Source organism: Spermophilus citellus (genome assembly GCF_964194105.1).
Source record: "Spermophilus citellus genome assembly, chromosome: 4".
In the NCBI taxonomy this organism is placed as follows: domain Eukaryota; kingdom Metazoa; phylum Chordata; class Mammalia; order Rodentia; family Sciuridae; genus Spermophilus; species Spermophilus citellus.
Window position 1 is genome coordinate 139,095,726 of NC_138185.1, and position 13,544 is coordinate 139,109,269.

Genomic DNA, 13,544 nt, shown 5'->3' on the forward strand with positions numbered 1-13,544 from the left:
AGGTTATTGATTGTGCTGTTGAGTTCTATAGTTTCTTTATTCAGTTTTTGTCTAGAGGATCTGTCTAATGGCGAGAGCGGTGTGTTGAAGTCACCCATAATTATTGTGTTGTGGTCTATTTGACTCTTGAACTTGAGGAGAGTTTGTTTTATGAACGTTGCAGCTCCATTGTTTGGTGCATACAAATTGATGATTGTTATGTCTTGTTGGTGGATGGTTCCTTTTAACAGTATATAGTGTCCTTCTTTATCCTTCTTGATTAACTGAGGTTTGAAGTTGATTTTATTCGATATGAGTATGGCCACTCCTGCTTGCTTCCGAGGGCCATGTGAGTGGTATGATTTTTCCCAACCTTTTACCTTCAGCCTGTGTATGTCTTTTCCTATCATATGAGTCTCCTGAAGGCAGCATATTGTTGGATTTGTTTTTTTGATCCAGGTTAGTAGCCTATGTCTCTTGATTGGTGAGTTTAGGCCATTAACATTTAAGGTTACAATTGAGATATGATTTGTACTTCCAGTCATGCTTCTTTATTTATTTATTTTAGTTTGGCCAGTTTTACTTTTTGGTTACTTTCCTCCCCCTTTACTGAGATACCTCCTGCTGTTAGTTTTGGGCACTATTTTTCAATTCCTCTTCTTGTAGTGTTTTGCTCAAAATGCTTTGCAGAGCTGGTTTTCTTGCTGCGAATTCTTTTAGCTTTTGTTTATCGTGAAAGATTTTAATTTCATTGTCAAATTTGAAGCTCAATTTTGCTGGATACAGTATTCTTGGTTGGAATCCATTATTTTTCAGCGTTTGAAATACATTGTTCCAGGATCTTCTCGCTTTCAAAGTCTGAAATGAGAAATCAGTCGTTAACCTAATTGGTTTACCCCTGAATGCAATCTGCCTCCTTTCTCTCGTAGCTTTTAATATTCTCTCCTTGTTCTGTAAGTTGGCTATCTTCATAATTATATGTCTTGGAGTTGGTCTATTATGGTTTTGAATGTTTGGGGTCCTGTAGGCTTCCAGGATTTGGCAATCCACTCCATCTTTCATCTCTGGGAAGTTTTCTAGAATTATTTCATTTAATATGCTGTCCATTCCTTTGGTTTGAATCTCTGTGGCTTCTTCTATCCCTATGACTCTCAAATTTGGTTTTTTTATGACATCCCATATCTGTTGAATAGATTGCTCGTGGGATTTAAGCATCTTTTCTGTGTTGACTATATTCTTTTCAAGTTGATAAACCTTGTCTTCATTATCTGATGTTCTGACTTTTACTTGATCAAGTCTATTTGTAATATTCTCGTTTGAGTTTTTAATTTGGCTTATAGTTTCCTGCAATTCTAGGATTATTGTTTGATTTTTTTTAAGATCCCTATCTCCTGGTAGAGCTCGTTCTTTGCCATTTGAATTTGTTTGTTTAATTCATTTTCAAAATATACTTTTATTTCTTGGACTTGCTGTCTCATGTCTTCTCTAATATTCCTTTCCATTCGAGTTAGGTATGCCTTGAGTTCTTTCCCTATCCCTGTTTCTGATGTTTCTATGTCCTCCTGTAGAATTGAGTTGTCTTGCATTGTTTGTAATTCTTTTTTCCCTTGTTTTCTCATGTTATCCACGTTACTTTCCAGCTCTATTTGATTGTTGTGTTTCTGCTCTCTTCTATAGATTTGTTTTGTTTCTGTATTACTCTGATGTCTCTCCTTTGTGTTGTTAAACTATGCCTGCTAACGTGGATTCCGCTGGGAAGGAATTCCGATGTCCAAGCTCCAGTGACGACACTACTCTGCTATGACGGGCCCCAGTCTCCTTGCCGGGGTGTCCTAATGGGGGGGGTGTGACTGGACTCTCTCTGTTTGGTTTCAGCTCCCGGTCGCGGCAGGCGGGCGGTCTCCAGCCGCCCAGTATCACAGGCCGCGGGCAGGTGATCAGTCGCCAGCGGGCGGGCGTTCTCCTACCGCCCAGTTACGCGGGCAGTGGGTGAACTGTCGCCGGCGGGCCTGCAGTTTACAGCCGCCCAGTCGCGAGGGCCTTGCCTCTAGTCCCCTGGTTTCTCCTGCTAGTCTTGGTTTCTCCTGCTAGACCAGATTTCCCCTGAGTGATGGTTCTCGGCAGTTCAAACTGTACTCTGGGCCTGCCATTTGTTGGGTGTGGAGGGTGGCTATTGGGAACCCCGGCATTCTATTGTTTTGTTTCCCTTGTGGGGGATAGAACTGTACCGCTTCCTTCCCCGTCTGAAATCCCGTACTCAGCCCGGGGGTCAGTGCGGGCTTGGCTGGCGGGATTCCACTGTGTCGCAGCCACTAATCTCCCTTCTTGCTAGTTAATCCCTTCTCTGCAGCGCCATGCCTTCTGTAGCCCCGGGGCAGGCCGCGTGAATCAGATAGCCTGGATCTCCGGGGTCACACAGTTGGCTTTTGGGATCCCCGGCACTCTATGGTTTTGATATTTTCTGCTTGCCCCTTCCCCAACGCTGGCTAGACAGGTTTTGTTTTGGCTGCTGATGGGAGGGGGGGTTGAAGGTCAGGTGCCTCTAGTTTTCCCTTAGTCTTTATGCAGGCTCACTCTGATACTCCCTCCCCCGGAAAGCCTAGGAGAGATTTTATGCGAATTCCCCCTATGTATGGGGGCTGAGCTGAGTGACACACACCTGTTTTGTTGTTGCAATCTGTCGGAGAATGGCGGTGGATACTTCAGCTCTCCAAGATGGTGGCCGCTGATTGCCTTAGTGGAGTGTCCCTTGTGGGGGATGGGACTGTACTGCTTCCTTCCCCGTCTGAAATCCTGAACTCAGCCCGGGGGTTAGTGCGGGCTTGGCTGGAGGGATTCCACTGTGTCGCAGCCACTTATCCCCCTGCTTACTAGTTAATTCCTTCTCTGCGGCGCCACGCCTTCTGTAGCCGCGGGGCAGGCCGCGCGAATCAGACAGCCTGGATCTCCAGGGTCACACAGTTGGCTTTTGGGATCCCCAGCACTCTATGGTTTTGATTTTTTCTGCTTGCCCCTCTCCCAGCGCTGGCTAGACAGGTTTTGTTTTGGCTGCTGATGGGAAGGGGGGTTGAAGGTCAGGTGCCTCTACTTTTCCCTTAGTCTTTATGCAGGCTCACTCTGATACTCCCTCCCCCGAAAAGTCTAGGAGAGATTTTATGCGAAATCCCCCTATGTATGGGGACTGAGCTGGGTGACACACACCTGTTTTGTTGTTGCAATCTGTCGGAGAATGGCGGTGGATACTTCAGCTCTCCAAGATGGTGGCCGCTGATTGCCTTAGTGGAGTGTCCCTTGTGGGGGATGGGACTGTACTGCTTCCTTCCCCGTCTAAAATTCCGACCTCCAAAGAAATTATATATTCAAGTGCCTCTGCTGTCCTGCAATAAAGGGCTCCCTGCTGTTTCAGCCTTCACAAGTTGCTTGTCACCCCCGGTTATTTTGCACCTTTATTGTACTGACAGTACCATGGGACCCTGAGATGGAAAGAGATTTTATGAGGGGCTGCCAAAGGGAAATAAAGGAGAGGGAGAGAGCAGAGAGCCCAGTTTTTTTTTTTTAAACTACGTGTGTTAGTTTCTTGAAAACATAAAATGTTTAAATTAGTTAATAGGAGAATATAAAGATAAATTATATTGAAACAAAAAAAGTTGAACAATGAAATTTCCTGTTATCTTTATGGGGATGATTAGTCCAAGAGAATGAATTACAAGACAAGAAGGCTAACTGCCAAACGTCTCCAAAATTTTCTCTTTGTATTTTAATGATTGACTATCTACTTGAAATGTTTACCTTGGATTTAAAATAAAAAATAAAAACACAATTAAAGTTATTCGGTTATGTATATTGTCTTTCTTGTGAACATTGGGATTTGAATACATTATCTTGGGGGAGGTAGGTGATATTTTAGCAGTTTCTTATACATCCTTTTTGCATTAAAGTTCTAGGGAAATTCTATTTGGCTACTTTGACCAATAGTTTTTTTCAGTGTCTCATGTGTAGAAAGATGATTATCATTTCTACTTGGAAGCAACACTGACATTGTTTAAAAATTTTGTGTGCTTTAAAGGGTTTCAGGAATATTTGAGAAAATATTAGAGCTTAATTCATTTTTAAACAACTTGTATAGACTGTTTTTTACTTTTGTGAGTATTGAGCAAGTGATTTTTTAATCAGTAGATCTTTCTCATCGTGAGGATGAAGATACCTTTTTCCCAGTGTTTCACACTCAGATATCTCCAGAAGAATATGAAAACCATATGCAAAATGCCAATCAAGGTATGTTTTAATTTTTATGATCATAGATATTGACACAACAGAATACTAACTGTATACAGAAATACTCATAGAAGAAATGATTTGATGTAATTTAATCCAGAGGGGAGTAGAAATAGATGGGGTTAAGGATGACACACAGTTATGAATCAATATTTGTTGAAGCTAGTTGTTGAAAGTTCATTATACTGTTTTTTATATTTTTGGATGTTTGAGCTTTTACATAATAAAGAGTTAAAATGAAAAAGCAGGCTGTAAATAATGGAAACTTGGCTTAAGCAAGAAAAAAAATAATGGAAAGGAGCTTGGTGGTAGACAGCTTTTCTTTGGGTTCCAAAGGCATGTGCCATGGTTAGTCATTGAGAGGGAGGCTAAATCCCAAAGTCCTAGTTAAGAGGTGGGCTAACCAGGTGGATTTAGGTGCCTCCCCCCTGTGTAACCATCTTGTCCAACCCATCAAGGACTGGGGTCAGGTGGGAACACGGCAGTGCCTGCTATATCACCACCAGACTAAAGGGGACAAAAGCACATCACTAATGAGACAGATAATCCAGTGTTTTTTTACCCTGCAGTTTATTAGAAGTCTTATGAAAACTTCTAATAGAGTTTCATAATAAAGTTTTATTATGTTTTAAGGAAACTGTATTATAAATGTAGAGATGGCTGCATTTGAATTATTTTAATGTTAAGTGTATATGAAACTTCAACTAAATATATCTATCTCATATTTCAAATAAGACTACTTGATTAATGGGAAAAAAGTAATAAATTTTATATCTATGGTTGTCACTTCTCTCTCCCAAAGTAATTCAAACTACTTATTTGTAGTTTGTTTAACAAGTAATTGTATGATTGCCTAATACATAATACCCAGTTATAATCTATAGGTTAATTTATCTAGAAACTTCTTTTTTCTTTTATGTGGTACTGGTGAAACCAGGGCCTCATGTACTGAGTTACATCTCCAATTCTTTTTAGTTTTCATTTTGAAAAAGGGTCTCATTAAGTTGCCAGGCTGGTTTTGAACTTTTGATCCTCTTGCCTTTGCCTCAAGAGTAGCTGGGATCCCAGGCATGTGCTATCACACTCAGCTAGAAACTTTTAAATTAGAACAAAACACATTTTTTTTTTTTACTCAGATTTACTGTTGTTTGAGAAGAATTGAAATTCAGCAATCTTACTCTTTTCCTAGTTCTTTCTAGCCATTTTCATCAAAATTTATTCCTTAATGGTTCAGTTTGTATTGAATCTTTGATAATCAGCTGTAAATACACCAATTGACTATTTTCCTTGATTCTTTTTATTTTATTTATTTTAGTTTTTAATTTGTTTTAATTAGTTATACATGACAGTAGAATGCATTTATGCAGTTTGATATACTATACATAGATGGGATATAATTTCTCATATTTCTGAGTGTAATGTTGGAGAATCATACTGGCCATGTAATCACGTATATACATATAGTAATAATGTCTGTTTCATTCTACTATATTTCGTATCCCCACATCTCCTTCTCTTCCCTCCCATCACTTTCCTCTATCTAATCTAAGTTATGCCCCGCTTCTTATTGTGAATTAGCATCAACATATTAGAGCAAACATTTGGCCTTTGGTTTTGTGGGACTGGCTTATTTTGCTTAGGATGATATTCTCCAACTCCAAACATTGACTGGCAAATGCCATAATTTTACTTTGTTTTAAAGCTGAGTAACAGTCCATTGAGTATATATACCACATTTTCTTTATCCATTCATTTTTTGAGGGACACCTAGGTTTGTTCTATAGTTTAGCTATTGTGAATTGAGCAGCTATAAACGTTGATGTGGCTGCGTCACTGTAGTATGCTGATTTTAAGTCCTTTAGGTATAAACTGAGGAGTGGGATAGTTGGGTCAAATGGTAGTTTCATTCCCAATTTTCTGAGGAATCTACATACTGCTCTCCATAATGGTTGCACCAATTTGCAGTCTCACCAGCTATGTATGAGTGTACCTTTTTCCCCCACACCCTCTTCAACATTTATTCTTGCCTGTATTCTTGATGATTGCCATTCTGACAGGAGTGAGATGAAATCTTAGAGTAGTTTTGATTTGCATTTCTCTAATTGCTAGAGATGTTGATCATTTTTTCATACATTTGTTGATCAATTGTATTCTTCTGTGAAGTGTCTGTTCAGTTCCTTAGCCCATTTATTGATTGGGTTATTTATTTATTTTTTTGGCATTAAGTTTTTTGAGTTCTTTATTGTGGGAGACCAACCTTACACATGACTGGGTCACACTCCCCGGCTGGGTGCCGAGGTGCTCAGTCGCAGAAATGTGGCAGAGCTTTCCCCACCCTTTTTGGGTTTGAGGGTCAGTGTCTCATGCATGGGTGTGTCTTGCTACAGCCCCATGGGTGAAGCTACGCTCACCTGTTCCTTTGTAATATAACCTCTTGCCCTGTTTAGGATAGAATCTTCCATGGAAGTGCCTTGGGTGTGTCCCCTTCTCTTACTGTGCCCTTGGGTGTGGCCTACCAGGTGTCAGTCAACCTGCTGACAGTGGACATCATGAAGATAGACTCAGCCCCCTGAAACCTGACCCCTTGTCTCATTTAAATAACTGCTCCTCAATAAAATGGGTCAGCTCTTGCTCTCTCTTTTTGTGGACCCTTAAGGTCAGAGGAGCCGGCACAGCGACCCCAAAGAAAAAGGTATTTGTGTTTCTTGAGTGGTTATTTCATGCAGCCCAGTTAGCTCAGTTTAACTGGAGTGACCCCTGAGCCTTTTAGTCTTGAGAACAGAAACACGGCACTTTATGTATCCTAGACATTAATGCTTTATTGAATGTGCATGTGGTAAAGATTTTCTCCCAAAGGCTCTCTCTTCACTTTGTTGTTTCCTTTGCTGAGAAGAAGCTTTTTAATTTGAATCCATCCCAGTTATTAATTATTTATTGATTTTACTTCTTGTGCTTTAGGAGTCTTATTAAGGAAGTCAGATCCTAGGCCAACATGGTGAAGATTTGGGCCTAATTTTTCTTCTATTAGGTGCAGGGTTCTAGTGCCTAAGTCTTTGATCCACTCTGAGTTGATTTTTTGTGCAGGGTGAGAGATAGAGGTTTAATTTCATTTTGCTACACATGGATTTCCAGTTTTGCCAGCGCCATTTGTTGAATAGATAATTTTTATTAATGTGACCTTTTATTAATTTTGTTGACTTTTATTAATTTTATTAATGTACCTCTTACAAGGAAAATTTTGAGTAAACCTAGTCTGGACTGAGCTACTGACTGGTGTTTTCTTTTTTTTTTTTTGGACTTTAATGTGGCAATTTGTCCTATTTTGTGGGGTGAGCTTTATTTGTCATTTAAGGAGACTCTCCTTTTGTGCATATTTTTAGAATTATACTGAAGGGTTCACATGATTTTATATTGTTATTTCTACAGGGGATAAGAGTTCACATATTTTTCCTGCCCTTATTATGAGCACTCAGGGTCTGAATGTTTCAGAAGATTACATAAGGTTCTTATCAAAGATTGAGGAAAACTGACAAACTGAGATGGCCTCTAGGGATTTATACAGATGGAATAAAGAACATCCAGGACATTTATCCCCAGAACTTGCTTAAAAGACATCTTGAGCTGGGCACAGTGGTGCATGCTTGTAATACCAGTGACTCAAGAGGCTGAGGCAGGAGGATTACAAGTTCTAGGTCAGCCTGGGCAACTTAGCAAGACCCTGTCTCAGAATAAAAAATAAAAAGTGTTGGTGATATAGCTCATTGGTAGAGTGTCCCTGGGTCCAATCTCTGATACCACCATCCCACAAGAGGGAGAAAAAAAAAAGGCTTGAACCAAAGATTTATTGTTTTGAAGGAGCGATGGCAAATTAATAGAATAATTGGAGATGACTCTAGTTAATATTTAGGGGAAGTTTTGTTTCACATCAAGACAAAAATAGAATATATATTTTAAAAATTCTCATAATACCAGAGATTTCTTTTTCACATGCATGACTCTGAAATAGTTCTGTTCATATTTCCCATCATTCCCAAGGAATCAATATCAAGAAGGTTGATACATGATAATAATACAAGAAATGAGAAGTTCATTTAAACTTAAGTATCACATTTGTCTTTTAAGAAAAAATTATATATATATATATATATATATATATATATATATATATATATATATCTGAAATTTAGAAGGTAGTTTTTCTGTCTGTGCTTTCTTATAATTTAAATATATGCTTAAAGTGAATTTTTAGTGTAACATATAATTGTAATCATGAAAACATTTTGAACTTTTTTAATATTAGATTTTACCTATGATGTGGAAAGAAATGAGTCATTGATCAAAGCAGAAAAGAAACCTTTCTCAAATACAGAAAAATTTGAGCTCAGGGGTAAACACAACCACGATTTTGTTAAGCGAAACATTGAGGTATGTACTTAGAAATTCAGGAGTCAGAATGTGTGACTAAACGAGCTGCAACAATGATGGTAGAATGTTTAGGATCTTTAAATATTTCTGACCATGTTAAACGTGTTCATAATTGAACCAGAACATATAACTGAAAGAAAAGTTTTCTGAATCAATACTTACCTTCACTGTTTTCTATTACATCCTATCCTGTCCTATCCTATCCTATCCTAACCTATCCTATCCCTTTAAAAAAAATGCTAGCTGCAACTGGCATTTATTTCACCACCTAGAAAAGTCTGGTTCCTACAATTTGAAATATATTTATTTAGATAATATTTTTGGATGATGTTTCCTAGATATTCTATTGTGTATTAGTAAACTTGGTTTTTAAAAGTAATGAGATGGATTATGTAGCTAGTGCATTTAGAACTTGGAATGAAGATGCTTCTGGCAGAGCAGCAAGGGTAGACTGGAAAAGCCCACTAGTTGTCTGCCTCCCACTGAGCCTCTTGGTCACTGTCCTTGATAAAGCTCCCTGCTTCAGGGGTTATTCCTTGAATTTGCAAGTTCCGTAGCAAATTTGTTCATAAGACAGACTCAGACTAACCAAGGATACAGGAACTCCTGTATTAGACCAGAATATTAATTAATTAATTTATAATAAGAAATGTAAATGGGGTAGAAGAAGGCTCATAGTACAGCCTTTGAGCAACTAGTTACTAGAAGGCTGCATTGGTGAGAGTGAAGTCTTAGTAAGAGAAAGTAAGTAATTACTACTGTTCAGTCTGATGCTTTTCCCACCATTTACATGTCATATTCAGGCAGACAAGATTCATGAGTCAACCTGCTACTGCCAGGACTGATCTTTGGGACTCTAAACTTTTTTGTACTCCATGTTTAAGTGATCTTTAGGAAACCTTATCCAGCTTGAGCTGTCTCTTTGTGCTGGCTCATTCTATATTATTTATTGCTTAGTTTTCTAAGAGCTTTAGAATTTCTCCCATATTCAAGTTCTGGCTGGCACAGCTCCACCATAGATTACATTTCCCCCCTTTTAATAATAGTAACTGAATATTTATTTAAATTCCTTATAATATTTATGCTTGAAACTTTCAGTTTCATTTAGTAGATATCTTCTATAAGGAAATGTCAAGAAAAGGAATCCCACCAACATATACAATAATAATGCATCAGTAAAAATGTGGAAAAAAGGAAGAGTCCTTCCAAATGTCTCAGCAAATATATTTTTGCATGTGTGTATGCACATTTTACAAGGAGAGATTTGAAAAATGCTCTCTTAGTAACAAAAGGGCCTGTTTATAGTAGAAATATTTTTGTTTGGAAGTGGCCCCACAAAAGTGTTTGTCATAAAATAAAATTACCTAGCAATATAAAATTAGGGTTAGGGTTAGAGTTAGGGTCTAACATATGTCTCTCAACATATGTCTTGGTGTTTCTATTCTGTGGATGCCTCTGCCACTTTTTAATTTTCCTGAATTATGAATTGCTTTGAATATTTAATGTTTCTCATTAATGAATTCTGTAGTTGGCTAAGAATTCAAGAAACCCAGTGGTTATGATTGACAGAGAGAAGCAAAGACTGGCTGAACTTTTGAAGGACTTAGATGATAGAGATTCCGGACTGTCCAGTTCTGAGGTATGGAAACTCATAGTCAATGACTTATACAGTATATATTTTTTTTAGGTTATGATACAGTATTCTCTGACTTTAAAAATTCCTATTTTATACATGTTTTCAAATTCATTTTTGGTCAATTTATTATTAATTCTTTAAGATCATTTTAAGTGGGGCTGGGGATGTGGCTCAAGCGGTAGCGCGCTCGCCTGGCATGCGTGCGGCCTGGGTTCGATCCTCGGCACCACATACCAACAAAGATGTTGTGTCCGCCGAGAACTAAAAAATAATAAATATTAAAAAAATTCTCTCTCTCTCTCTCTCTCTCTCTCTCTCTCTCTCTCCCCTCTTTCACTCTCTCTTTAAAAAAAAAAAAAGATCATTTTAAGTCTTTATTAGAGGACCACACATTGATTATCATGATAGTAATCACCGCCTGTGATGAGATGGGCTTAGACACTGATGACATAAGAATGTATTTCTCTCTATCCTTTTTTATTATCCCCACATTGGACACATGGTGTTTCACTATAATTTTCAGTAATCCTAAAGAATACCATCCTGCTCCTTCCCAGTTAAACTTGACCAATTAATTCCCTGGGGGGCAAAAAACTGAGCTGAAAAGGGGAAATATGTAATGTAGGGGGCAAGTGCAGGTATTTATAGTGTCCCAGAAGGTCTCAGAAAGAGTGCAGTGGCCCAGTGTTTATATAGTAATATCGTAGGAATATTCTTTACTTCTACAAAGAAATACACCCTCCTGTGTTCCTTGACACAACTAGCCCTGCTGTTTTTTATTCTCCTGTGTTGAATAGAGACATGGTGGAGCAAATGCTGGCACTCTTTCCAGATCCCCTTTATCTAAAACTTGTCTGTGTGTTCATTCCCTAGCCTTGTGCCAGGGCACACACCTGTCCCCTTCCTTGGAGAATTAGCTGGAACCAAACGGGAGCCAAGTAGCCTTGCCTACCTCAGATCCCTCACCTCAAAATAGGATTAGCTTTGTAGTGCTTCTCCAGAGATCAGATCCACGCTGGTCTTTAGCTTGCTTTGTGCCCTTGTCCCAGACTGTTTGCCTCATGCCCCTATTCCCAAAGACATTTCTCTGATAAATCACTCAAGCAAGATTTCCTGTCTCAGGTTCTGGATCTATGTAACCCAGCCTAAGACCCATAGGTTCAGAGGATGGATTTTGCTTTAGGTACAAAAGCAGTGCATGTGTGGTGATAACTGTGACTAGTAGGGCAGGATGCACCATTTCAGTGGGACTGGCATCAGCTAATGATTGCTGTGTAGAAATCCTAGTCCAGTTGAGTGCAGTGGCGTACACCTCTAATCCCAGTGTCTCCAGAAGCAGAGGCAGGAGGATTGTGAGTTCGAAGCCAGCCTCATCAACTTAGTGAGGTCCTAGGCAACTCAGCAAGATCCTGTCTCTAAATAAAATATTTTTAAAAAAGGTATGGGAATATGCTCAGTTTTTAAGTGTCCCTAGGTTCAATCTTTGGTACCCCTCAAAAAAAAAAAAATCCTAGTCCAGGGCTGCCCGGATCCTCCAATTTTTTGAAACAAGCTAAAAATTCAGATTTTTATGGGAAACATTAAAATATTGACAGGTAAGTCCATTCAATAAAATTCAATGTGGGTAAACAGAATATTTCTCACCTTCCATCCCAAACCAAAAACAAATCTACAGAATATCACAGGTTACTATGTCTAAATAATCTTTTCTTAGATAATGAACACTCAGTGGGAGCTGGGTCTAGGAATGGACAAAGATTTTGCTGTGTGGGCTGGTGAAGTAGGGGCAAAGGGTAGGCAAGGCACATTGCTGAATATTCCCATAACTCTGAAATACATTAGCTTTGTTGATTTATGGTAATTTCCTTATTTGATGAACAAAAGCTCAAATAATAGAATTAAGAAACCTTGGTTTCATCCTTTGTTTTGTTAATTGTGAATTTGTAAACTGCTGCCCACTGTCTGTGTGTCAAACTATGTTATGATGAATCTTCCTTGTACATTCTATGAATGCTTTCATAGGGATTTTTTTGCTATTAATATTGCATTTTGCATATTATTCTTGTTAGCATTTATGTCTTATTCTCATTCTTTAAAAAATATATATTTTTGTTCTAATTAGTTATACATGATAGCAGAATGCATTTTGATTCATTGTATAGAAATGGAGTACAACTTTTCTCTGGTTGTATACAGTGTAGAGTTATACCACATGTACAGTCATACATGTACCTAGGGTAATGTTCCACCAGCTTTCCTACCCCCATGTCCCCTCCCCTTCATTCCCTCCCCTTTGCCCAATCAAAGTTCCTCCATTCTCCCCATGCAATGCCCCTCTAACCACCTCCCGTGCCCCCATTATGGGTCAGTATCTACTTATCAGAGAGAACATTTAGCCTTTATAAATTTTTTGGGATTGGCTTTCTTCTCTTAGCATGATATTGTCCCATCTCCGTCCATTATGTACAAATGCTATAATTTTATCCTCTTTTACTACTTAGTAATATTCCATTGAGTATATGTACCACAGTTTCTTTATCCATTCATCTGTTGAAAGGGCATCTAGGTTGGTTCCACAGTTTAATTCTTGTGATTTGATCTGCTGTAAACATTGATGTGGCTGTATCACTGTAGTATGCTGATTTTAAGTCCTTTGGGTATAGGCTGAGGAGTGGGATAAGCTGGGTCAAATGGTGCTTCCATTCCAAGTTTTCTAAGGAATCTACATACTGCTTTTTATAGTGGTTGCAATAATTTGTAGTCCCACCAGCAATGTATGAGTGTACTTTTTCTCTACATCCTTGCCAACACTTATTATTGCTTGTATCCTTGATAAGTGCTCTTCTGTCTAGAGTGAGATGAAATCTTAGAGTAGTTTTGATTTGTATTTCTCTGCTTACTAAAGAAGTTGAACATTTTTTCATATATTTGTTGATCAATTGTATATATTCTTCTGAAAAGTATCTTTTCAGTTCCTTAGCCCATTTATTGATTGAGTTATTTAGTTTTTTGGTGTTAAATTTTTAAAATTCTTTATATATCCTGGAGAATAGTGCTCTATCTTATGTGTGTGTAGTAAAGATGTTCTCCCACTTCTCTTATGGATTGTTTCCTTTGCTGAAAAGAAGGTTTTTAGTTTGAATTCATCCCATTTATTAATTCTTGATTTTGTTTCTTTCACTTTAGGAGTCTGGTTAAGGAAGTTAGGACCTAATCTGAAATGATGAAG

General features: G+C 38.3%; 1 protein-coding gene across 1 annotated transcript in view; it reads left to right on the forward strand.

Annotated features, from left to right (window-relative positions):
* The window catches only part of FSIP1 (fibrous sheath interacting protein 1), a 233,583-nt gene that overhangs the window by 54,879 nt on the left and 165,160 nt on the right, over positions 1–13,544 (forward strand). The window contains exons 6-8 of the mRNA XM_081290126.1: positions 4,156–4,254; positions 8,555–8,679; positions 10,208–10,318. Of these exons, the coding sequence (XP_081146252.1) occupies positions 4,156–4,254; positions 8,555–8,679; positions 10,208–10,318 (335 nt within the window). The remainder of the gene's footprint in view (positions 1–4,155; positions 4,255–8,554; positions 8,680–10,207; positions 10,319–13,544) is intronic.